Source organism: Ursus maritimus, unplaced genomic scaffold (assembly GCF_017311325.1).
Source record: "Ursus maritimus isolate PB19 unplaced genomic scaffold, ASM1731132v1 scaffold_5, whole genome shotgun sequence".
In the NCBI taxonomy this organism is placed as follows: Eukaryota; Metazoa; Chordata; class Mammalia; order Carnivora; family Ursidae; genus Ursus; species Ursus maritimus.
Window position 1 is genome coordinate 10,702,222 of NW_024426663.1, and position 26,810 is coordinate 10,729,031.

Below are 26,810 nucleotides of genomic sequence, written 5' to 3' on the forward strand. Positions count from 1 at the left end.
AATAATCAAATCAAAAAATGGGCAGAAGATATGAACAGACACTTTTCCAATGAAGACATACAAATGGCTAACAGACACATGAAAAAATGTTCAAAATCATTAGCCATCAGGGAAATTCAAATCAAAACCATATTGAGATACCACCTTACGCCAGTTAGAATGGCAAAAATTGACAAGATAAGAAACAACAAATGTTGGAGAGGATGTGGAGTAGGGGAACCCTCTTACTTTTATCTTTTAACATGCTGTGTGCCTTATTTTTTAAACAAAAGTGCAAGGGGACTTTAAAACTCACACAATTTTAAAAGTTCTGGTTCTTTTATCATAAGTCAATGTTTTCATTAAGTTCATGACACACAATCTTGTCTATATGTGTTGACAATTACACACATGTAATTATAGATATGACACTTTCCTATTAGACACAGTAAATGCATATTGCAGTATGAAAACAAATTTTGTTGGCTCTTAACAAAAAACAGGGACTTTATAAATATGTAGAGGAAAATATGGAAGATTAAAAGGGCAAAAGAAAAAAACCATACGGTTATTATATTGAATGATAGTCACTCATCCCATGGCATGCACAGGTAAATGATCTTGATCAGATCCATTCTAGATAATCAAGTTATCGTTCAAATAGCTGTCTAATATAGTTCCGGATTCCTCAATGTTCCATTATACTCAGGTTAGTAAGAATTGTTTCTGTTTAAATAGCATGTAAAAGCTACAGTAGAAAAATAAAACTGAACTGCTAAAGTAAGCTTGATAAAATTTTATGTAAAAATGTATGAGGCCACATAAAATAAACACAACAGAATAAAACTCCATTTCATTTTACTACTCTATGAAAGAGAGAAAACTGATCAATGTAACTTGCTGTAACCATCTGCTTTTATTCTTTTTGTTTTCTTTTAAATGAAAGCCTGTAGGGTATTATTAAGTATGGAAAAATGTAAGTAGTATTTCTTAATTTCCTTAATTCCTTAATTTCTTCTATAGCACATTCAAAACTAAACTGAGGAATATATTATTTACTGGGTATCTTATATACATATACTCTCCTATCCGAGAGACATAATGATAAAGCAGAGTAATTCTTAATAATGTAATGTACAACTACTCATTCAAAATTTTTTATCTTGGCTATTTGGGGCAAAAAAGTAAAATAGTGACCAAGAATGATTCTGAAACTAATTACTTTGCCATTAAAACATAATACAAATAAAAATTAGTGAGCCACAATTTTAGTTGTCTATGATTTATCAAGAAATTCAACTCAACTGAATACACACATATAAAAATACTTTTATCTGACATCTCTCTCATCTTCATCCCCCACTATCAAAACCCAATCCATCAGTTGCCATTTCAAATTCTTTGAGAAGCAGACACCAGTAAGAGATAAGATTATGTTGTGGGTTGAACTGTGTCTCCCCCAAATTCATATGTTGAAATCCTAACTCCCAGCTCCTCAGATTATGACTTTATTTGAAGATAGAGTCTTAATACAGTCAACCAAGTTAATATAAAGTCATGAGAATGGGCTCTAATCCAGTATGATGTTGAAAAAAAAAAAGAAAAAGAAAGGAAATTTTCAGACAGATACACATATAGAAAGAATACCATGTGGAGAAGAAGACTGCCATCTTCAAGTCAAGGAGAGAAATCTGGAACAAAACTTTCCGTGTATTAGTCTGCCCAGGCTGCCATAACAAAATGCCATAAAATTGATAGCTTAAACAATTGAAATTTATTTGTCACTATTTTGGAGGCTAGAAAGTCCAAGACCAAGGTACCAGGTTTCACTCCGAGGCTTCTCTTGGCTTGCAGGCAGCCACCACTTCACTGTGTGTTCATATGACCTCTTCTTCGTGTGTGTAGGGAGAGAGCTCTGGTATCTCTTCCTTTTCTTATAAGATGCATCAGCCCTATTGGATGAGGGCACTCCCCTTATGACCTCATTTGACTTTTATCATTTCTTACAAGTCCTACCTTCAAATACAGTCACATATGAGTTTGGGAAGGGGGGAGGGGGGAGGGTAGGACATAAGCATTCAGTCCAGAACCTCATAGCCTCATTCCCTCATAGCCTTCAGAAGGAACCAAGCCTGACAATATCTTGATTTCAGTTGTCTAGCCTCCGAAACTATGAAGTGAAAAATTTTTATTGTTTTAAGTCACCCAGTTTGTACTACTTTGTTACAGCAGGAAGCCCCGGCAAATTAATAAATCATAGGGGATTTATTAAGGGGAAGGTCTCCAAAGAATAGAGGGAGGGAAAAGGAGAAGAGGAGATCCTACAAAGGTTAATGCAGACCTAAGACCTGTGAAAGAGAATGGAAAGAAAGGATGGTTGGGTAGGAAGAGCAGTAGACTACATTGCAGTTCTGAGAAAGTTTTGACCAGAATAATGGGATGTCCTCATACAAAGAAAAGTTGCCCATTAGAAGAGGAAGTCCTCTGTTTATCAGGATGGCCAGGTTTGGCCACACTGAGTCACTAGCTGGAAAAGGCCTAAGAATTATGGCCCTGGCATGGATGCAAGGATGGACCCAAAGCTGTGGTAGCTGCAGGCTATCAGTCAACTATGTTTCCTGCAGGGGCGCCTGGGTGGCACAGTGGGTAAGCGTCTGCCTTCGGCTCAGGGCGTGATCCCGGCGTTATGGGATCGAGCCCCACATCAGGCTCTTCTGCTATGAGCCTGCTTCTTCCTCTCCCACTCCCCCTGCTTGTGTTCCCTCTCTCACTGGCTGTCTCTCTGTCGAATAAATAAAAAAAACAAAAACAAAAACAAAAAAAACAAAACTATGTTTCCTGCAGCAGGGTCTCTTAAAGGGAAGTCTAATCAGTGTACCTCCATGGCTGTCACAATCACAAAGTCCTATTAATTCTACTTCCTGAGAATCATTGCCTTCTTTTAAATTCTCAGCATTGGACATGGAACTATATTCAATGCTAAAGATATCCCTGCCTTACTATACAGGATAAATGAGTAAATTCTACTCTTTTTGATGTCTCAAGATTATTATGGTTATTCCGCTTTGATGTAAAACAGTAATGCTCTCAGGAGCTGTTGACCCCATGCTGAAATTCTCAGACTACTGTGCTTTTTTAAAATCCCTTTGGTTTGTTTTCATAATTATTCTTGGGTCCTCTCTACTGGCCTATCAGCTACCAAGCTCTGTCACTATCATGACCTTGACCAAGTGCAGCACTAAATAGAAGACTTCCCCAACAAGGTATCTTGCCACTGTTCATCTCAAGTAAAACGTTCACTGCTAACACCCAAAAGTTAAAAAAAAAAAAAAATCAAATGCATGTTCATCTATGTTTAGGATACTGCAATGCTGTTTTCTCTGATAGATCCCTTTTCTCATCCAGTCCCCTGTAATTCAGTACATACAATCAGTTCCTGTGTTTAGAACTCTCTCCTATTTGATGGTACACTGGTAGAAAGCCATAGGTAAAATAAACCCTAAACAAGTATTATATAGCTTATCTAGGAAGTGTCCTGTACAAAAGGGCAGAGCACACAGTTCCCTTGTTCACCTCTTGTCTTGGTCTTTTCATGGATTCCCTAGTATTCTTTTTCAGGCACTAAAGCTTGGCATATGAGTCTTAATAATTCTTCTGACCTACACTTTTAAGAATTCAGCATGGAATTATTTCCCGACTAACTTTAAAGTCCTATTTACAAATCAGCATTTCCAAAGTTCATTCTACCTCACCTCTTACTCTATGATCACCTCCCCCAACAGATTTCTTTTAATATCTCCCCAGCTCCAACCCTATCTCTAATCTTGTCTGACCCCTCTCACCGATTACAGGTATTTTCAGAAGTCAAATACTATATACACAGAATATAGTGTGAAGAGGTATCAAAACATACAGTAAAAACCCCAAAATATATTACACATGGAACTCTAGACACACAAAATTACTAATAATGTTACTATTTCCCTAGTATGCACATATTGGAGCACTAAGCCAAGCAGCTTACAAGCATTACCTGGTAAAACCCTCACAACAATCCTATTAGTACCTTTATTTTATACATAGAAAGGCAGGGCTTTGAAAAAATTAAACTTGAGATAGTAAATGGTAGAGCTAGGATTTAACACAGGCACCTGACTCCTATGTCTGGGATCTTAAACTTTAAGCAAGACGTCCTTCCTAATGAGTCAAAGTAATTTTAACCAGGGTCACAAAATCAGCTACCAAAACAGTCTTCTGATCCCTAATACAATGATCTTACATTACACCAAAATGAATATGTTATTTTAGTGAACTGCATTTCCTGGTTCATCCTTTCATAGTAAAAAGTAATAACCTGGTAGCCACTTGCATTAACAAGTACATTTATGTTCTGGTTAAGCCATCTCTTAGTTTTGATCACAGCAACAGAATATGCTTTTTGTTTATCCAGAAGGAAACCTTATTCTGTTTTAACAGTATCATGATTTTGTTTAGAGAGCAATTGATCCCAGCCCTAAGAGATACATAATGATCATAATAATTGATGTAAACCAATCATGAAAATATAATTTTCCTTTTGCCAGTCATTGTCTAGGGCTGAGCAGATAAAGCAATTCAGACAAATGAGAGGATGGGATGACCCTAGCAGTGCAGCTGAACATAGGAAGAGAAGGCCTCTTTTCAGGCCACTTCCTCTTTCCTGTTTGAGACACTACAATGTGAGAACAGAATCCTTAAAGCTGAGGTAGCCATCCTAGGGAGGGGTAAGGATGGGGGGAAAAAAAAAAAACAGAATTCTTGATAACCTTACAAAATCACTGAACCAACTCTGAGACTGCCCATATTCATTATATGTAAATAACAACAACAAAATATGTCCTTAAAGTCACTTTTAATAGGCTATTATAACTTATCAGTAAAAACTTCCTAACTGATCAGGGCACTTAGCATCTCAGCTTCTCTGAGTTAGGTGACCAATCTTCCATCACTCAGATGTATATTTGCTTCTAACTTTCTTCTTTTTAAGACTCTTTCAGGCAGGTTCTATTACCAATCCCTCCATTCTGAATAATCACCTTTATTTTTTTCTTTGCAGTTTTCAATAAAATATACAGTACACAAAAAAAGTCCACTAAAACTTTTCAGTTTCATTCTACACTTGTTTTTTTCAGTAACTCAGTAGTCTCATCTCCATCTAGATCATAACCTTTTCATTTTTTTCTCTCCTCAGAGATTCAGCAGCCCAAATTCATGAACACAACTGTTTTAAACTGGACTCCTCAAAGGTGTTTTAGTGGAAGTGCAGCCTGTCTCTACCACTAAAAAAGATGGGACTCGAACACTGGAACAATGCACAAGGCCTGCTATCACGGGACCTGTCATGTCCACTGGCCCTATTCTCTCTAAGAAAAATTACTTTGCATACAAGCTCTTTTGAATGGGTAACGGCGGCTAATGGTGTATTCTACCTTGCAAAATCCCCTATTCTCAACCACAACTAATATGATCCTCTGATGGGCACTTTTTCTAAGGGTTGCCAATCTCTAGATTGGACTGTGACTGATGATGTGGCCTAGTCTATAAAGATAAGCCAATCAGAATATCTACCTTAGGAAATCAATGTAGAAGAAAACACATGCACATACGTGCAAACAAGAACATGAGACAATTTGAAGCTGTTATGGAGATTAACAAACTCATGGAGAGACTGCAAAGCATACATAGTAAGGGGAAGAATGGGTCACAGTAGCCCTAAATTACTAAATTACTTAATTTTTATTAAGAAAGCAAAAAGTAGAAGCCAGAAGCTATGAAGTAGAAAAAGATATACACAGCGAATGAGTAACCCAGTCAAAAGCAAACCGAAAAAAGGCAATGAAGGTGTACATAAATTTTGTTAATTTTATATAGCTGCATTACTTTTTCGAGAGTTAGGACAGTTTCCCAATGGGTATCAATGTGTGTTCATTATAATGTGTACAATTTGTAAGAAATAGTACAGACTAAAGTAACTGGAAAAGCATTATTTAATTGCTTATTATTTTCAGTATCATTGAGAATTTGTTTTCTTATTCTTTAAAATGCAAATTCATCCAAATGAAAAAGTAAAAATATGATCAATTAATCACTTCAAGAACTCACTGAACAATATAGAAGGAATGCCAAATTTGAGTAGAATTCAAACTGGATTCTTCAGGAGCCTGGACACTTCCCAGCTATATGACCTCTGATGTATCACTTAATATGCCAGACGTTACTAGTGCTCGCTCACACACACACACACACACACACACACACAATCTTACTTCCCAGCTCTTCATACAGTTAGGCTCCTTTCTAGGCTTAAGCTGTCAAAAGCCCCTGCACATTCTTTAGTCTCTCTTACCATGCTCTGACAACCGTGAAAGGCTTAGGTTGAAATGGCAAAACCCTAATATGAAAATCAGGCAAAATGCTGAGTTGCCACACTGGGGGCAACGATCCTGGAGGACAACCCAAGCCTGCAGCAGAACTTTCATAAAGGAGAAATAAATTTTTACTGCATTAAGCCATTGAGACTGAGGTTGTTTATTACCTCAGCATAACCTATATTTCCCTGATTAAAATATTCAGACTCTCATATCCATTCCAATATCTATAAAATCATCTACCTCAGAGGTGAGAATAAAGTAACATAATGTTTTTAAAAAAACTTTATAAAAGTTCTGTATAAATCTATATAAATTAAAGGTGTGTGCCTAATATGCTTAATGAAAAGAAAAAGTGTATAAATGGTAACATAAGGTTATAAATATTCAAAATGCAGTATGCTGCTAACATGAATTGACATTTACAGACTTGGGTAACAAAAGAAAGTTAAAACTAAAACTATAAAATTAACTGGAGGAACAGAAGCCTACATGGGATAGTACACATGTACAGAAAGTTTATTTTTTATCTTTTCAATCTTTCGTCATATTACTGAGAAAATTAGTGAATAAATAAAATTACAGTATAAACTACAGACAAGCCAAAGTATTTTTTAATATTTTTACTTTAGAAAAACATAACACAGTTTGGTACACAGAAAGAATAACATTATGTGCCAAACAAAATTGCCTAAGAAAACTCGGCATCTTCACGTTATTCTGAGAATTGCCAAGTCTCTGCCTTTCTTTAACAGGGGAAAAAAAAATAGTATTAAAGAAAATAACAGTAAAGATCTCTGAAAAATAACTAGGAATGACCTAAATGATTTCTTAAGAAAATGATTTTAAGATTCCAAATTTATGATTGAAGTATTTTTCATGCTGTTTTGTATCATACTGAGCAATGCAACTTATCAAGATGTACCTTCCAACCCAATTTTAACTTTTATTTTATTTCTCATATCTGAGACAAGACAGAGCATAAGTAATTTTAAAAATATAGATTTGAGAGTTTCTTTACCAAAAGTAAAATTAAAGGCAAATGTTGTAATATAAAAGATATATACCAACATGGGCAATGGAGATCATGACAAAACAACTCTAACTTTGAAGACCAGGAGAAGCAGAGGTCACATTCAAGATATTCAGCTATTTAACAACTGCAAGACATAATAATCAACTAATCAAGACAGACACTGGCTCTAACAACTGGTGGAGTGTACTGGTATATAGTCTCTGAATATTAGTACTAAAGTTTCATAATTCACATCTGTTGATTATTTTATTTTCAGGAAAACTCTGTGATAACCAGATCTATCGCAATCAATTTTCTCCTATTTGTCCCAAATCCAACCTTTTTAGTTAGATTTGCATCCCCCAGTTACACTTATTACAATTCAACCTGATGACTGCAGTTATCTTAGATAATGTCATGCACATTATCCTGGGTAAATATATGCAAATAATTTATGTATTTCAAACAGTCCCAGTTGACTTTTCTGCACAGCCACAGATCATGAGTCCATAGCTCTTCCAATATAAAAAGTATGTGAAGTAAGTTAAAATGACTGGATTATTACAGAGTTGATGTTAATACCCGTTGCACAACTACCTCACATTTCTAATCTTCATTTCCAGGCTTTGCTTTAGTTTTTCCATATATTCTTCCTATTTCCTTTTGTTATTTATTTAGGAAACATTTGAATATTTTAGAAAAAGGTCTAAGGAATAGTGTACAGAGGGCAGACAAGTGAACCAACTATTACGGTTTACTGGAAATACTGCAATTATACTGGTGCTATGCCTGAATGTTTGTGTACCTCCAAAATTCATGTTGAATCCTAACCCCCAAGGTGATGGTATTAGGAAGTCAGGCCTTTGGGAGGTGATTAGGTAATGAGAATGGAGCCCTCACAAATAGGATTAGTGCCCTTATAAAAGCAGCCCCAGAAAGCCCCCATGCCCTTCCACCATGTGAGGTTATAGATAGGAGGCACTGTTTATGAATCAAAAAGTAAGCTGTCACCAGACACCAAATCTGCCAGTAGTATCATGATGGCCTTCCCAGACCCAAGAACTGTGAGAAATAATGTCTGTTGTTTATAAGCCATCTGGTCTGGTACTTTTGTTATAGCACCCTGAATGGACCAAGACAACAAGGTGGTTTGGGACCACAGAGGTTTTTTGATACAGCTGATGTTTTATTTTCATCTTCAAAGACAACTAGGAGTTTGATAAAAACATGCAATCCCTCTGCTTGAAAAATGTACGTCCTTAAAAATATGGCACACTTGAGACTGGAACAAAATAAACATGGAGAATGATGAAAAAAAGACTGAGGAGGACCTTAAATGTTAAGCTAAGGGATATGAACCTTACCCCATAAGTTGCCATAGAATAACACCGCCCAACAGAACTTTCTGCAATGATGGAAATATTCTACACTATGCAGTCCAATAAGGCAGCCAGCCAGTAGACTCATGTGATTACCGAACTCTTAAAATGTGGCTAGTGCATCTAACAAGCTGAATTTAATTTTAATTTACTGGAGTTTTTAAAAAAGTCACATATAGCTAGTTGGCTACCATACTGTACAGCCATAAAGCACAGTGTAAGCATAGAGGATGATCAGAATTACATTTCAGAAGGAAAACTAGATGTTTAGTGAGGAGAGTAGGTTGAAAGAGAGACACACTTAGGGGTGAAGAAACAATTTAGAATAGTAACACAGTAGTCAAATGATGTGATCCTAAAGGAATGTGATATCAATGGAGCTGGCCAAGTGGTAATGTAGTCAAGAGCTATTAGAAAATGAAACTGTATGAGCAGATGTAGAGGGTAAACAAAAGGGAGACTTGGGGTGGCTCAGGTTTCCAGTTCAAGAAACCACATATATAGTGATACCATTTACCTTTACAGAACAGTGCAGGGAAAGTCGGGACAAAAATGATGGTTTCATGTTTGAACTTTTGAGTTTGAATCATATATCCAGTAAAAGTTGGCTCGCCATACATGATGGAAACTCAGAAGGCAAACAACAGCTTAGAGGTGGTAATTTAAAAAAGTGAATTTTGGATAGATCACTCAGAATACATGGGTAGTCAAACTGCAGAGTTAAGGAAAGGACCCAGAGAAGACCCCAGTATAGAAGAGGTGAAAGTCTTTCCTCTCCACAAATATTTAATAAATGTTCTATCTCCTAGAAACAGGGCAGGGGCTTTTAGGGACCAAAGATGAATAAGATGCAGACTCTGTTCTCCAGGAGGTCAGAGGTATAATAGAACTCTAATAGTAGGAAGAAGAGTCCGTGGAGAAACACGGAGAATAAATACTGAAAGAGTTAAGAAAATCAGAAGCTGAAGGAAGAGATAAAATATTGATTGCTACAGGAAAGATAAGGAAGTGTCCATGAAACTGATGTGATAAGGTTATTAATTGTCTCCTGCAAGGGCACTTTTAGAATGGTAGAAGTAGAGGGGAGCCTGAGTGGCTCAGTCGGTTAAGTGTCTACCTTTGGCTCAGGTCATGATCCTGGGGTCCTGAGATCAAGTCCAGCATTGTTTCTCCCTCTCCTCTGCCCCTATCCCCACCACTCATGCTCTCTCTCTCACTCTCTTTCTCTCTCAAATAAAAATAAAATAAAAATTAAAAAAAAAAAAGACTTAGAATGGTAGAAGTAGAAAATCAGACTGCAACAACCAGAGGAGCAAATGAAAGGTGGGGAAAAAGAAGCATTCAGTGGAGGATATGCTCTCCCCTCTCATCCATGCTATTTCCACCACGTGGGCTTTATTTAGATTCTTTCTTTCCATGTCTTCTCAAGGACCTTTCTTTCCTTTAATTTCAATATTTCTTTTTCTATTGGCTCTTTTCCCACTGCTAATATTTGAATATACTTCAATATTATATTCTTAAATGAACATCACTGCCCCCCCTTCAATACTTCTCCCTGATGGCATAGCCGAAACTGTTAAGAGTGACCAAAACATATCCAAAGAGAAAAGGCCGACTGAAAATAGATTCAGTTGCAGGGAAAGTTCTTAGATCATTCATGTTGATTAGGAATAAAGATTCCAGCCTTCTATACAAATTTAATAGTTTTTGCTATATTAACTGTCCAAATAGCCTTGTCCATGGCAATGAGATTCCCAAGTAGCTTCCCCCAACTAGCTTAATCTCTTGCCACCATATTCCTGAAAGTCAATTTCTTATCACAAAAAACAGTGATACTCCTCCACTAGATGATAAGCTCCATGAGGAAAAATATGACATCTTAGTTATCCTTTAAGTTCCCATACCCAGACTATTATGTCACTCAAACTTACCCGATGCCCAGAAGAGTCTATTAAGTGACATAATAGTCACTCAAACTTATCATGAAATGATTTAACTGAATTTAAAGGTAGCCAACACAATAACTTCTCCAACCACTTCTTTGCATAGTCCACATTCAGCACCATTTTACAAACATTCCCCAATCACTGTGCCATAAATGCAAATGATTTACTGATTTGACAAAACAAAAATTCCCTCAGCCCTTGCGTTGCTAACAGGGCCCGAGGTGGACAGAGATCAGGGTAAATAGTCTCAGGCATTCACCCCACATGGATATCAATTTCTAAGTGTGGCATGACATGAAAAAGGTTGGGAAGGGTGGCCCTGGCCCCAAAACCCCCAACAAATTAACCACATTACTTTCATCTCCCAAAACTGCACATCTGATGAACACTGCTTAAGTAGAGAAAATCCTATTATCACATGAGAGAAACAGAGTAGAGAGATAGCTTTAAAAGCACTCCCTGAAGCCAAGATTATTATAGGAGAAAAGAGACAAGACCAGTGGAAGAGATCAGAAAATAGTAATGAAAGAAGAAAAATAAGAGTCATTATCACTACTAAAATTCATTGAGCAGTTACTATGTGCCAGGAACTGTGCTAAGTACTTAGTATAGATTCTTTAAACAATCCTTTCTGGTAAATCTTATCATCTTCTCTATTTTACAAAACCTGGGCTGAACCTTAGATCTGCTATTTAACTCACCCAAAGATATACAACAAGTATACTCTCATGTAAAGCTACGATTAGAATTCAGGGAATCTGACTTCTCATCAGGGAACACTGAAATGGGATCAGGACAGCATAAAGAAACAGAGGTCAAGGCAGCAAAAATAACTCAAGAATTAGAGATAAGTAATAAATGCAGCCAAACTGTTCAGAATAATGACTCCTCTGGTAGAATAAAGAACACTTGGTAGTTTGAAGGTGATTAGTGACTACTGACTGGTGGTCGAATTGCAGGGCACTTTTTGAGCCAGTCACAGGAACTTGTACTTTAAACTGCTGGATTAAAAAATGTATCTAGCAAGATGGATATGAATAATTTATATTTCTCCTTGAAACTCACAGCAAAGATGGATCAGGGAGGTAAACAGCTCTTGTTTTTGGTAACTGTATTCTTTTCCTGTTTGCATTCATATTCCTTTATTGGTAGTATCTCTACCACAATAAACACAATCTGGTGAGGTAATAATTAGGATTGCAACCATCTCTGCCAAGAGGTAGGCCACATTTATTTCTCCTTCCATGGAATTCAATTCCCAAACTGAGGGACAAAGAGACTGAAAACCACTGCATATCTATACAGTGTAAAGAAACTTCCGTTTTGGTTTCTTACCTCCTAAACTGCTTTAGTTCCTATCTATTATCAAAATCTAATTCTGCAGTTACTTTTTGACTTTTGGAGATTAAAAAAATCCCCTTTACTTTAAGTTACCCAGCACTGTTTCATGTGTTTAACCAAAATAGTGAGTGATACAAGCAGTAACCTAATCCTTTGGTATTAGAAGGAAGGAGGAAAGGAAAAGTATACAGAAGATGAACGAGGGATGTTATTTCTTTTGAAAAACCTAGTAACTATTTTCCCTACCTAAACATTTATTTTCTCTGGTCGACCTACTTCATTTACTAGATATCTGGGTGTAAACACTGCACTTAGTCCTGGGTAAAAAATAAGTAAATAGCCTCTGTTTTCATAGAGTTTCTATGAGTCTTCTCCAGCAACTTCATTTCACAATGATCCTAGGCATACCGTTGATACATAATCACCTTGACATTTTGGCATCCGACCACAAAGCCAGATTAGCATTTTATAATATTTTAAAACTATGACTAAACGTTTGGGGAAGGCAAGTTTCATCCGTGCAAAGAATATCAATTCTTTAAGAATGTATGCTTGTTAAATATATTTCCAAACTCTGAGTCTCTATATAAAACATTCAATATATCCTACCTAGCTGAACAAATTATGGCAAAGCAGGACAATTTATACTTACTGAGAAAAATCCACTTTCCAAGGATGTATCAACACACAGAATATAAGTTCCAAGAAGGCAGGGGCTTTTCTCATCTTGAGCACTGCTGATTCTCACCACAGGGCCTACCACCAGCACACTGTAATTGCTCAAGCGTATTTACTGAATAAATGCCAGTGAGTAAATACATAAATGTTAAGTAGTCAAAGTATTCCCTATTTTTGCCTAAAGTGAGTGATTTCTACTGATGTCTTATGATTTTATAAGTAGTGCTGAAACCATATGTCCTCTGGGAATGTAAGAAAATAAATTCCGTAACTGAGATTCTTGTTAAGCAACCAGATGGGAAAGATATCATTACCAATTCCACATTCATAATTCAATAATGAATTGCTCCAGGAGGAACAGAGGTAGAAATATGTATGATCAGATTAATACAAGTTGTTGTAAAGTACCACTACTCCCTGACTATGTTAGCAAATCAAGAAAACCTTTGGAGGAGAAAGGGAAGTAGGGCGTTTAGGTGGAATGCTAAATTATTTCAGGTTGGCACAGATACACTATCAATAAATGCTAAGGTTAACTCACTTTTTAAAAATAAAATTTGAGGTTTTTAATATTAAAAAAACCATTATGTTTTAAATAGAAAGGTACTGTGCATATAATGTTCACTTGACTTTTGTCCTAAAATAAACTAGCCATCCTTATGTGCAGTATCACTTTAAACTGGTGACTTTAAGTAATCACAGGAAGCAGTATAGTAACTAGGCATGCTGAAAAAGTTCAGAAACAACTGGGTTTCAATGCGGTTCTGCCATGGCCTATATATGTCTTTGGACAAATTATTTAACCTCAATTTCTTTAACTGTACAAGAATAGTGTTATTTATTTTGAAGGTTTTTTGGCAGGTATTAAAATGGAAAATGCCCATGAAGTATGTGCCATTGTATCTGGTACATAAATAACTAACAAATGTTAGATTATCATGATGATAAGTAAAATTTCAAAAATAATGTTTCAGTTACAGAGTAAGGTTCTTTTAAAGAAAACTAGTGTCTTAGCTAATAGGTATAGGAACCATTAAAATTAAATTAATATTGTGTATTTGCTAGATGCTAAGTATCAATAGGACCTGCCTTTTTTTACTTTTCCAGAGCATCCTGTACATTCTTTATTACCTATATGATTGTTTGATTATTGTCTCTCTGCTCCTCTAGTCTATAAGTACCCTGGAGGCAGAAATGTCTATCTAATGTCACATTAGATCCTCAGTGCCCAGTTCTGAGCAACTGAATAAATACTGAAAATACTGACTGCCTGCTCCCAGTACCCAGTTCTGGGCAACTGAATAAATAGTGACTGCCTGCTCCTCCAGTCTATAAGTGCCATGGAGGCAGAAATGTCTATCTAATGTCACATTAGATCCCCACTGCCCAGTTCTGAGCAACTGAATAAATACTGACTGCCTGAATGAAGGCTAGTGTACTAAATTTCAGGCTCATCTCCACTATATAAAATAGCTTTCTTTCCCCATTTTACATCAGGAGTTACTACACTAGAAAGGTTAAGTGACTTGCTAATGATCAGAGAGGAAAAAAGTGTCAGGACTGGAATCTAAGGCTTGGTCTCCTAATACACCGTATTGAATACAAAATGAAAAAGCATCAGTGCCATGGCATGAAAAAATAAATAATTCCTTGTTTTTAAGGCAAGGACCATTCTTCACAAATTTATACCGAAATTGCTTTTATAATAATCAACATTCATGCTAAAAAAATAATGACCGTGTAATTTTTTTCTTGCTTTACTGATTTTACTGTGAGAATAATGTCCCATAGAGAGGAAGGAAATCTAAGTATTATTGAGATCTTCATTCCTCCCTGCTCTATCAATAAGAAGCAAATACCATTAAATTTTCAAATCTTTACCACCTACCTATAGCAATACAAAAAAATGCTCATTCATTAGACAACTACTTATTCAGTGCCTATCATATGTTGTACATAATATTCAGCACTTAGGATACAGTACAGAGTAAGAGAGACAAAGAGCCTCTTCTCATAGAGACTATATATTTTAATCTTAGGAAGCCTACTCTTTTCCTTGTATATATTTTTCAATTTCTACTGAGACAATCTAATTGTTTTTTGGAATATTTTCAGACTCAAAAGTGAATTATTATTATTTCCAGTCACATATTCATTAAAACTGAATTCGATTAAAACAACTTAAAAGTTTCATGGAGTTTAAGTATTTTACAAATAAAATATTCTCAGTGTTACCACCCAAGAGTTAAGGAAATTATTTTTTCCCATTCTTTCCCCCTGGCACAAATAAACTAATGCTGGTGTGCTGTTACACATACTTTAAAAGTAGGGAGCCAAAATGGGCATTCACCAAAATAAACAGCTTTCATCCCATAATCTTGAAGCAAATATATGAGTTCTGAACACTGCCCAAACACCGTTAGCATCAATCAAGCCTGGAACATCAGGTAGCCAACTAAATTTAGGACTTGAACTGAATGTTCATATATCAGATGAGGGTTAAAAAAATGAATGAATGAATATATTAGATGCTGGTTAAAATGATTAGGTGCAGTTTTTCTTGGCCATAGTTCAGAACTTGGCTCTTAACATACAATATGTTAGTGAGTCATCCAATGGAATCATACTGAAGATTGTACCCTTCCAAGCTTTACAGAAATGAAGACAGGAAATTAATGGCAATAAACATTTATATATAAGATTATAAATTAGGTAGAAGCAAAACAAAAAGATAAGGTTCATCCCAAAAAAGTATCATCAGACCCATAATTTACAAGTATAAGAAAAATAATACTCAGGGTACTCTGGATCTTTGAAGGTACTATACAGATAGCATTAAATAGCAGTGCGAAAAATAATTTCTGCTTCAATTTTCTTCTAATCTTTATATCAAGAAGAAAGTCTCAGCTTGGTGGCTATGTCTTTAACACCTCATGAACATGTTCTCACTTACCCTTTAACAGAAAGTGGCCCTGGATTTGCTGGCTTTGTGAACCAATAGTATCTAGCTCAGATAATGCTGTTTACACCAGTGGTTCTCAAATGTTTTGGTCTTGGGATTCCTTTACATTCTTAAAAATTATTCAGTTCATGTTTACATGGACTACACATTATCAATACTTAATATATTAAACCTAAGAAACTTTATAATATTTATCATTTAAAATAATAAATCCATTACATGTTAACATACCTTTTTATGAAAAATATACTTGTTAAAAAGAAAACTAAAAAAGGTGAAAATGGCACTGATAGACTTTTGCAAATCCCTTTAATGTCTGGCTTAAGCAAACAGAACTACATAAAAAAGGAAAACAGCTAGGGGTTCATATTTCCTCCTGTATTCAAGCATTTGCAATATGTTGTTTGGTTGAAATATATAAAGAAAATCCAGGTTCACATACATACGAACCTGGAAAAGGGAGGAGCATTTTAATAATCTTCTCAAATACTAGTGTTTATTTTTTTTTTTAATACTACACCAAAACTCCACAAGAGGTAAAAACTACTTAGACAGTGCTCCCTCAGCTTTTTTCTTGGCTGAATCCTTCAAATAGTGACGTCTTGGCTCTATATGTCAGCTCTTCAGAAAGATAGTCACCATCTAAGCCACTTAAATAATCTTATTATAGGTTTTCAACCTTATAATCTTATTATAGATTTCTACCAAGTCAATCTTATTACATGGAATATTCAAATATCACAATTGATGCCATAAAACAATTTTACTTCAGTAATAAAAAAAAGTATCAAACGAAGGTGACTGATAACAATGTCACTAATCTGATTATATAATTCCTTTTCTACTTTATACAGCGTTAAGTAGAATAATAAGTGGCAATCAATCATCTACTTGTATTCATAACCTGCTACTTAAATAACATAATGACCTGGTCTACTTAACCCAAAGGTTGAGCATATGTCAGACCTAGATTTCTTGTTAAGGGGAAAAAAGAGGGAAAAACATTCAAAAAAAACAATGGAATTTATAATCATAGATATTAGACCCCATGGGACACCAGATAAATCACTTTATTTCTCTGAGTCACTTTCCTCACAGGTAAGGTGAAAAAATTTAAGTCATCATATATGTTCCAAATCTGAAATTTAAAGATAATCTAGCATTCTGTTGTAAGAATAGTCTCAAAATGATTTATTTTGTAAATTTGTACTTTTGAATGATTTAGAACTAATTTATAGATGAATTCATTTTAGAAAGGCTTTTTTGGTAAGTGAAATATCAAATTTATCCATTTACAAAATCAAAATTTTGTAAATTTGAAGTCAGATTTTAGTTTTGTTAGGTGTTAAATATTTGTTCCAATACTAAAACTGAATATATTTGACATTTTTTTCTTTTGCTGCATAGGTTTTCCATCTTATCGTGCAACTGTTAACATTTTGCACTGAAATACTTTGTGCCATGCAAAATGAGTGCTAAATCTTTCCGATTAATGGGGTACACGGCATAGACTGAACCATACAAAACTGTTACTTTTCCAGGTCAAAAACAGTAAAATGTAGGAAACTTCATATATTATAATCTAATTATGTAAATGGCAGATTAAAGACCAATATGAGAAAATACTGGTAAGGAATAACTTTTCTTCTAAATTTTATAAAATTTTATATTTTTTTAAATTTTAAATTTTATAAAGTAAAATATTCATAAGGTCTCTCTGCACTACTATTAATCCAAATAATACTAATTTCCTAATAAGTGAGAATATTTTATAAAGAACTCTAGGACTCACAGATGCTACTAAGAGGAATCCTGTCCTTAGGAGACTTACATTCTGATAGGCAAAATGACAAAGTACATAACAATATATAGAGTAGAAAGAGAGAAGTATTAGAAGATAGTGTTGTCAATATAAGATTACTTCGTCTTCAAGGAAAGTGTGCCCTTTGACCAAGGTAGAGAGGTTTGGAGGTGAAGTATTAATTTATAATTTATAAATGAAAGAAGAGTAATTACTTGGTGGTTTAACTTCTTCCAACGGTACCACAGGTTTTTAAAGACAAACATCACAATTGCACTCAGGCAGACAACCCTGCCTGATAATGGGGGCAAGCAGGCGCAACGCCAGGTCACAGAAATTGGCTTGCTAGGTCACCAGGCAGCCCATCTCAGGCCTGCAGGGGAAGCTCATGGAAGCTTCGCCTCACCTGACTGTCCTGACGACGAAGTACACCAGCACCGCGCCGCTCACCACCATCAACACGGTCAGGGCCCGCTGGGTCATAGGCTTGTCGCCGGGGTTGGGGCTCACAGCAAGGCTCCCACCCACTGAGTCTTCTTCCCCGGCCTTTCCTCCGGAGTCGTCTGCTGAAAGCCCTGCCCGGGTGCTACTGCCATTGCCGCCCTCAGCGCCCCGCGGCCCTGCGGCTTCTGCCGGAGCGCCTCCCAGAGACTGGGCGGCGGTGGGGCCGGGGGGCGGGGGCGGCAGGGTCCGCAGCCCGCGGTCCCGAGGCCCAGGGTCAGGTGCGGCCTCGGCCGCCTGCAGCAACAAAGCCAAAGGCCCTCCCAAACCTGGCAGCAATAGCAGTAGCAGGAGGGCGGAGGCCAAGAGGTGGCTAAAACAGCAGCTGCAGTGCGGGACTTTCATCGTCCCCGGACCGCCCTCTCACCACGCCGGAGCCGCCGGGCCCGCCGCCCTGGCTCCAGGAGGAACCATGGGCACAGTGGAGAACGAAGATGAAGTGACCAAATCCTGAACTGAGGCCCGGCCCTGGCAGGTGGCAGGGGCAGGGGCAGCGGCAGCGGCAGCGACAGCCACCAGGACAACCGGAAGTTCGTACATCTCAACAGCCAGTGATACTACGGACGCTTTAGGTTGCTAACAAGTAGGGGCAGGCGCGTTCAGTGACGTCAGGAGCGTACGGTCCTCTGCGCACGCGCCTGCGGAGAAGCTCTGCGGTTTGGTCAGAGGAGGAAAGTAAACAAAAGAAGGTTGTGTAAAGTGAACAACAACTCAGCTCAGGGAACCGTGAGAGATTGGAGGCTCATAATTGGCTTCCTTGGTTCAAAACTGCAGAAACACAGCTAATCATTGGTCAAGACGGGCTTGACTTTCCCTCAGCTCAGGTACAAATTATGGACCTCTTTCTGACTGCCTCTAAGACCCTGACCTCCCTTTCCTTAGAGCATTTACTTTAGAAACTTCTGATTGTAAATTCGTTCTCTGCCCTTCTGAGATAGAAACCCATCATTTGTTCTTTGTTTAAAAACTTATTCATTCAACAAGTTGGTTAGAATTTCTACTCCTTGCTTAGCAATGTGCTGAATTATGAGTACCTGACAGTAGACAAATAAGATGTGATCCTTGCTCTTATAGCACTTACGTTCAAATAGAGATAGTACAATAAGTAATTGCACTTATTCTGAATTCTGAATTCTGTGTTATAAATGACAAGCGCAAGGTCTATAGTAAAACTTTAGTAAGGCGCTATTGTAGTTAGCGTAGACGGGATAATGTCTTTTAGCTGCTTTATGCTTTAGCTGGAAGTAACAGAGTAATGCAATTGCTCCTGCCTGGTAAAATTGCAGAGACTAGGCATCTTAATGCTGGGTTATAGTGTGAGGAAGAGTATTAGTGACACACCCTAATTTTAGCTTCCAACCTGGCCTTTATCAGTAATAAAATGGCTGTTTGGATTATCTCTCTCTCTTATTCACAACTTTCTTCAGAGCCATAGATGGAAGACGGTTGGTATTTAATGCTCCCCTCTACCTTTCAAAAAGTCCAATATAAACACATCAAAAAAACAAAACCAAAATGCATCATCATTCCTTCCTTACAATATGTCATATTACCACTGTGTATTTCATCTTCAATGATGGCATTATTCTTCTCTCAGATGCGTAAGCGGGAAATCTTGGAGTCATCCTTTACCATTGGTTTACCATCCGTATCAATCCTTGCCAGTAACTGGGACGTACAAAGTGCTAAATAATTGAAATAGCAAAGCCAAACTAATGCTTCCAGATGATTAGAGTATATCATATTCTAATTTTTCTCCAAATGTGACTCTCAGCCACCTGAATCAGAATCAGAAATATAGTATGTTTAAACTGTAGATTCTAGGCCACTCTGAGCTAGAATTTTTGGGAATGGGGACAAGGACAATCTATGCATTTTTACTCAGCTCTTAGAGTGATTTTCATTTGCACTAAGTAGTTTAAAGATCTCTTTCCTTTCCCTTGCCACCTGCATCCAGATGTTGTCAAATTATCAATGTTCCTAACGTCTTTTTCATTAATTAACTCTTTTTTTTCCTGTGCTTCTACCAAGGGATCATTTTTTGTCTTACTAGGGCTATCCTCTAGCTTGCTTGGGTCCCAGCCCTTTCTACCTTCAATTAAACTTTACTGTGAGGGTAAACTTTCAAGCTCAGATCTCTCTTAAAACAAACAAACAAAAAACCCAAAAAACAAAACACCAAGTAGATTTTTCCAGAGATTCTGAGTCCTCAACAACAGTGATCTTAAACATGCAAAAAAATCTACAAATTATTGTGTTCTTGGAAGACCACTATTATTTGCAAAGTATAATGAAAAAAATATTTTCAATTTCATCACAGGAACTAGGAGCAAGATTCCTGGGAGAAAATACTGTATTTTGCTTGTGCAATATAAAATGACAATTTGGACCACACATGTCTATTTAAAAAACAGTATCAAACTAGGTATAATTAGTGTTTCTGAATTGTTTCTGTTAATAATAATACCATATGTTCATATACTTGTTTTCATTTGGCTTGCAAACAAATTGTGCCAACCAATAGAGATTTAAAAACACAAAGGGAAGAAAAATTCTTATAACAAGGAATTTATATAAATTTACTTAAATTAATCTGCATACTGGGAAAAGGCCACCATTGTTTTGATTTATTAAGGAACACCTCAGCTGACAAACACCAGTCTTCCATGAAAATATAGTTAAAAACCACTGGCCTGCTGAGAAAAATCTAAACCCTTCAGTCTGGTATTAAATACTAATTAAGCATCTATTATGTACTAGATTTCATATTATTAAATGTTAAACTATTATCTGTGTAATCCTCACAAAAAAACCGTTACTATTCCTGTTTTATAAATTAGGAAACTGAGACACAGGATAATCGGGTAAAAATCCGCTGAATGAAAATAGAGCTGGACAGTGAACATAGGCAGTCTAGCAGCAGAAGTGGGCTATTTCCTCCTACGTTTCTATCTTCTTCTAATTAAGAGTTTCCAATATTTGAGTCTAGCTTATTGTCTCAACCAGCTTTGGTAGAATCATGCTGCATAACAAATACCAAAAAGATTTCAGTGGCATATAGCAAATAAGCATTGATTTCTCACATCTTTGGTAATGCTGAGATTGACTTATGTCAATAAGCTGACTTTGTATAGGCTTGGTTGTAGGCCACAGATTTAGTTCATTTTTACTCCAGGCACTTCATTCTTCTGAGATCTCATGGCTTTCTGGGTAACGTTCTTTTCAAGTCTAAGATCAGAACTTCATGAAACAGAGTGGGTGAGTGGAAAGGAGATGGGAGCCATGTGTGTCTTTTTTTTTTTTTTTTTCCTAACAACTGGTTACCCAAAAGTCCTGCCTTATGCCCCTGACATGCATTTCATTGGAGGGAAGTGTTACATGGCCACTTCTGGCTTGCAGGAATCTGGGAATTTTAATATTTAGATGGACATATTCTAGTCTCTAGCTAAATTCTATTTGTTAGCAAAGAAAAAGAGGAAATTTATATTGATAGGCATTTCCTTTTAGTTCAGTCTAATAGTAAATAAGGTTCAGTAAGTGTTCCCTGGTGTCAAAATCCCCTTGCTTGTCCATTAAGGATGAGGAAAGGTAGGAGGATGGTTCAACTGTAATAGTCATTCATAGTCATATCTGACAGAACCCCTTACATTTTAAGGGGCAGAAACTTCTATATCAGGAGACTGTCTATATCCTGAAATCCAAAAGGAAATAGAGTTCAGTAGTCCAGAAAAGAGAATATGAACTGATTATGTAACCAGGAGGCCAAGAGAATTTACTGAAAGCTAGTGTATTAAGGCAGAATTGGAATGTCAGACAGCTAAAGGGCCACAATTCAAGAATAAGAGGATGATGCTATTGGGGTAGGCACTGCATAACAAAGGAGGAACATGAACAGATGTTAGAATTAAATATTAAAAGAAAATGGCCACACAAATGGGCTATGGTTTCTGAGAGGAAAGAAATAGGTGAGCCCACAGTTGCTCTGGACCTCTGCTTAGGGAAAATTTCCCAGCTCCAGTGCAGTGACTTGAAGTTCAGTCAGAATGTGGAAGTGTCTCTCTCATCTAAGGAGGCAGAGGTGAGAGTTCTGGACATTCGAAGTGGTTGGAATCTGTGGGGCAGGAGATTAAGAAAAGGAGTCTATAGAGGTCATGCAGTTCATATGGGGGTTTCCTATAAGTCCTTGGCTGAGAGCTGGGCTGGACAACCATAGACATGGCCACTCACGTCTTATTAAGAGAGTGACTACTGCAGAGGTGAGAGCAGAACTGAGATAATAAGACATTAAAGAGTTCTGGGGACTTTGGAATTTTGACCCAGACATACTGAATAGACCTTAACACCTTCTAACAACACAGAAATCAGGCTGAACAACTGCTGTGTGATAAAGTCCACACCCAGAGAAAGGCCCACTCTTGACCCACTTTAAAAAGCTTTAAAACCAAGCCCTAATAAGATTCTTAGAGGAAACAGAGTTTGGAGATTGAACCTCTCCAGTTTAGAGGGACTTGCGATACAGAAATTATAGTCTCAGGAACAGAGATATAAAGATTCAAGAAAAATGAACAGAACCTCATGACCTCATGGGACAATATTATGCAGTTTAATATACATACATTGGAGTTCCAAAAGTAAAATCAGAATATAGTGAGGCAATAAAATATTTTTTTAAAAATGACAGCAGAAAACTTTCGCTTTACAGTGCCAGGAAGATCAGAGAGCAGTAAGCAAAGTAAATAAAAAGAAAACTACATTTAGGCATATCACAGTCAGATAGGCAGTCACAAATATCAGTGTCCAAAATAGAAAATCTTGAAAAGAGTTATAGAAAAAAATGCATTACATAGGAAAAAAAAGATAGAAATGAAGGCATGCATTTCAATACAAATAATGGAGACCAGAAAACAATGCAATGCATCTTCAAGGTGCTAAAAGAAATTTTTTTAAAAGACTGTTAATTTTGAATTACATAGTGGTAAAATTACCTTCCAAAAACCATGATGAAATAAAGATATTTTCAGGCAAATGAAATACAGATGCCATTGTATAACATTGGGTCAAAATTTTACCAATATTAAGTAATTGCCCTTCAGTAAGCAAAATGTATTTTTTAAATCTCTTCATCCATAGGATTAAATAACATAAAACTATTCCATGTGATATAATCTACACTAGTTAATCTCACCTGCATTACTGGTTTTTGTTGGACACAAATTGGCATATCTAACCTCTCTGCCAGGCTTTGTAAAGAAAAACAGTAAAAACAATGTATGAGCTTACATATGGTAAGGGTAGAAAATCACCAATGCTATAAAAATAGTAAGTGCAAGAATTCATGATCTTAATTTTACTTGATTATATCCGAATTCCATATGTCTAACATAAAGTTATCCTTAAACAATTCCCTCAAACAGGTAAAACAAGAATGTCTAATTGTGCAGAATTCTTCTGTATTATGTACTGATAAATCAGGGTCTTTTTATATCATTTTACACAAAAATATTGTCCTCACAAAGTACTCCTACCAAAATGGGGTAGTGTTATATGAGTGAGATTTTAATGTTTCTAAAATTCTCTGCTCTTAAGAGTTTTAAATTGAAAGATAAGCTATTGAAGTAAGATTCATACAAGAATGCCTATGAGATTCAGTGCAGCTTCAAGTTAAGCTAGGGTTTCAAAATATTTGAATTTGCGAAAACTACTAAGATTTTCGCTGTTTGTTGGTTTTTGCTTTGTTTTGTTTTTGTAGCACAGAATGGTTTGAAAGATCTTTGTACAACCTAGTGATGAAAAGTCGTTCTGAGGAATACTATATTATTGAAGAGTGGTAATGAGGTCTGGGAAATTTAAACTTATTCTGGAAAAGAATTTTGCAGATTTATACTTTGAAGTGACAGAGAGATAAGTGTCTGCAAACTGCAGATTCTTAGCCTGTTCAGATTAAAGCAGGTATTAGACATTCTTCTCTGGTCACTAGAGAGTAGTCTTTTGTTAAAAATAAAGGTATATGTCTAGTAGATACATTAGGAGAATTTCAGAATTAGATTTTAGCCCACTCTGTTGAAGTCAGAATGCCTCTGAAGAAAATTGCTTATCACAAAAGGATATAAGAAATGGTGAAATAGTATATTATTAACTGATTTGCATTTTTAAATGTTCATTTAAAAACTGAGTTATTAAGGGACAAGCAGATATATTAGTTTAAGAAATATACATAGTGTGTGTAAGTTTCCTGTTTCTCTAATAAGCTAAAAAATCCTTTTTCATGCTAACATGGAGAGAAATTCTAGAGCAGACATTGGGACATTAGTCTTCTTGGGTCTCAAAAGCTTGGGAACAACCAGTGAGCCCCAAACAACCCCACTTCCCCTTTGCATTTGTGAATCTGTCATATTCAAGGTACTCTCATTCTCCCCAACCTCCATCCCCCAACATGTTCAGGAAAAGAAAGAATTTGATTTTAGAAGTAACACCGCTGAAACCTGGGAGAGACAGCAGGGAAATAAATTGTTAATGGCCAACCTGAGAGAATAAGAGATTTTAGTCTAAACCTTCCCTCTCACCTCAAAAATATTGTGTCAATGCTGATGTACTCTTCCCCTTTGCATACTCTCCAAAGAGAGTACACCATCTTTAATTTTTTCCCTGGGCTTCTTCCTCCCTCAGAATATAATTTAAAACGTTTTTCCTGGGGCGCCTGGGTGGCTCAGTTGTTAAGCTTCTGCGTTTGGCTCAGGGCGTGATCCCAGAGTCCTGGGATCTAGCGCCACATCAGGCTCCTCCTCTGGGAGCCTGCTTCTTCCTCTCCCACTCCCCCTGCCTGTGTTCCCTCTCTCGCTGGCTGTCTCTCTCTCTGTCAAATAAATAAAATCTTTAAAAAAAAATAAAAAAATAAAATATAAATAAAATAAAACATTTTTCCTGTAGTGTATTTTCCCTAATTAGCCTTTAGTTAACTTAATCTCTTGCTCAACTTTTATCATTTTAACTCTTCGAATTGTAAATAGGAGCATAGGCTATCTGTGTCCTATGTTAATGTACTGAGGTCATCCACACCTCTTCCGAAAGTTCATTATATTGTATTTAAAGTCAAATATACTATTTAAGTTTCTATCATTAAGATGGCTCTACAGAAGAGCATAGATTTGGTGAAAGCATCCAATTAAGATAAATAAAGTTCTTTTTTTTTTCTATTTTTTTCTTTCTGCTTTTTAGGATAGAGAATCTTGATAATTCTGATGGTGATGTGGGAGATTCAAACACCTTAATTATACAGTTCTGTAATGCTTCCAATCTAATAGATCTAAAATTTTATTTTGTATTTTTCTAAATAATATTTTAAACTGTGCATGTTGATCAGTTCATGTATTTAAGAGCAATTGACTTTGAACTTTAAACAGATGTATTTCAGAAAAATATTTAATTGAATCTAAAAGATAGATTTGCACTAAGAAGAGAGAGAAAGAAAGAAAGAAAGAAAGAAAGAAGTAAAGAGAGAAAGAAGGAAAGAAAAGAAAAGAAAGGCATTAGAATTTCGTGCTCTGAGATTGACATGCTTGGTTTTCCAAAACTGGTATAACAGGATGGTGAATAGGTCCTTCTTGTACCTGGAAATTGGTAACTAGGAACAAAAACTGGGGACAAGGAGGCTTAAATACTCTGTGTTCTAAGGAAATCTGCGGACACATGGAGACCAAAATACTCCTTGCAGTTTATTTAAAGGACAATATCCCTTTTGTCCTACTAGGGACTTAAAAGATGTTCTTAAGGAGAAAAGTGGAGAAAAAGAGACTTGATAGAGGCTAGTTGAAGGCAAAGAACAGGAAAAAATATTTCAAGTTTCTAGCCCACTAAATTTAGATTCAGTAAAATGGTTGTGTTAGCTCTGTAGTCTTCATTATCATTTTTGGACAGCCTCCTTGAAACACATGATTGTTAGTAGCGTAATGCCATGCGTGTACTTACAAACAAGGCTTTTGTGTAAGGCTGACTTGCGTCAGAATTCCCTTTGGAAAGTGAAAGTTTTATAGGTTGTAGCTTTGAAGCTTCTGCTTTACAAAGTTTAAAAAACATAAATAAATCATTAGGTGAGGTCACAGTAGTCACATCTAGAATATTTAATATTCATTAGCATTTTTTTAGCTTTTAGCTCTGAAAAACAATATGCAGTGTTAAAGGACATCACACAAACATGTTATATGATCTGAACTTACCAACTGCTTAAGTCAATTTATGGTTTAGCATTATTAGAGAGTTATGATGTAACAGGACAAATAACAATTATCCTACATCTTCAAGATCATTTAATAAGCTCTCACTATGTGTTGTTTCAGGTATACTCCTCACAAAACATTCTCCAAAGTGCTTATTTTGTTTGATTTATATAATACAGACAATAAATCAAAATCCAATAGCTTAATCTCTGCTATGATTATTATAGCCTATTTAAAATTATCTTTCATTGAGGTTTATGAGGAAATGATGTGTTCATGTGTGTATTTTCAAGTACTAAGAAAATATAGAAAAACTTCAAGATCACTACAAAGACGAATACATTAATTTTATTTATACTTTCCAAATTTTCAGGTCAGAACAGTAACTTCCAATGTGAGTTTTTCAGCATTCTAGGATTTTTCTACTTAATTCCGTAAGTACCCCCAAAGTTTCAAGTCATTTTCTTAAACAAAAAATTTAATTCAATAAACTTAAAATTATTTTTACCTTATGTTCATGCCGTATTTACTGTCTTAAATAATTTTATTTAGAAAGTGATAAAGTAATTACCAGCAACATACTAATGT

General features: G+C 36.2%; 1 protein-coding gene and 1 long non-coding RNA gene across 3 annotated transcripts in view; one reads left to right on the plus strand and one right to left on the minus strand.

The window, feature by feature from the left end:
* The window catches only part of FAM174A (family with sequence similarity 174 member A), a 37,630-nt gene extending 19,074 nt beyond the window's left edge, over positions 1-18,556 (minus strand). Inside the window, exon 1 of one of the 2 annotated variants that reach the window (XM_040622044.1) lies at positions 17,915-18,553. In XM_040622044.1, the coding sequence (XP_040477978.1) occupies positions 17,915-18,354 (440 nt within the window). In that variant the 5' untranslated portion in view covers positions 18,355-18,553. Of the gene's footprint in view, positions 1-17,914 lie in introns of both variants that reach the window. The other variant, XM_008700908.2, reaches the window with a different exon arrangement.
* Positions 18,557-18,646: 90 nt separating this feature from the next.
* LOC103672221 overlaps positions 18,647-26,810 on the plus strand; it is a 162,340-nt gene continuing 154,176 nt past the window's right edge. Inside the window, exons 1-2 of the long non-coding RNA XR_571131.2 lie at positions 18,647-18,833; positions 26,596-26,656. This is a non-coding gene — a long non-coding RNA (uncharacterized LOC103672221). The remainder of the gene's footprint in view (positions 18,834-26,595; positions 26,657-26,810) is intronic.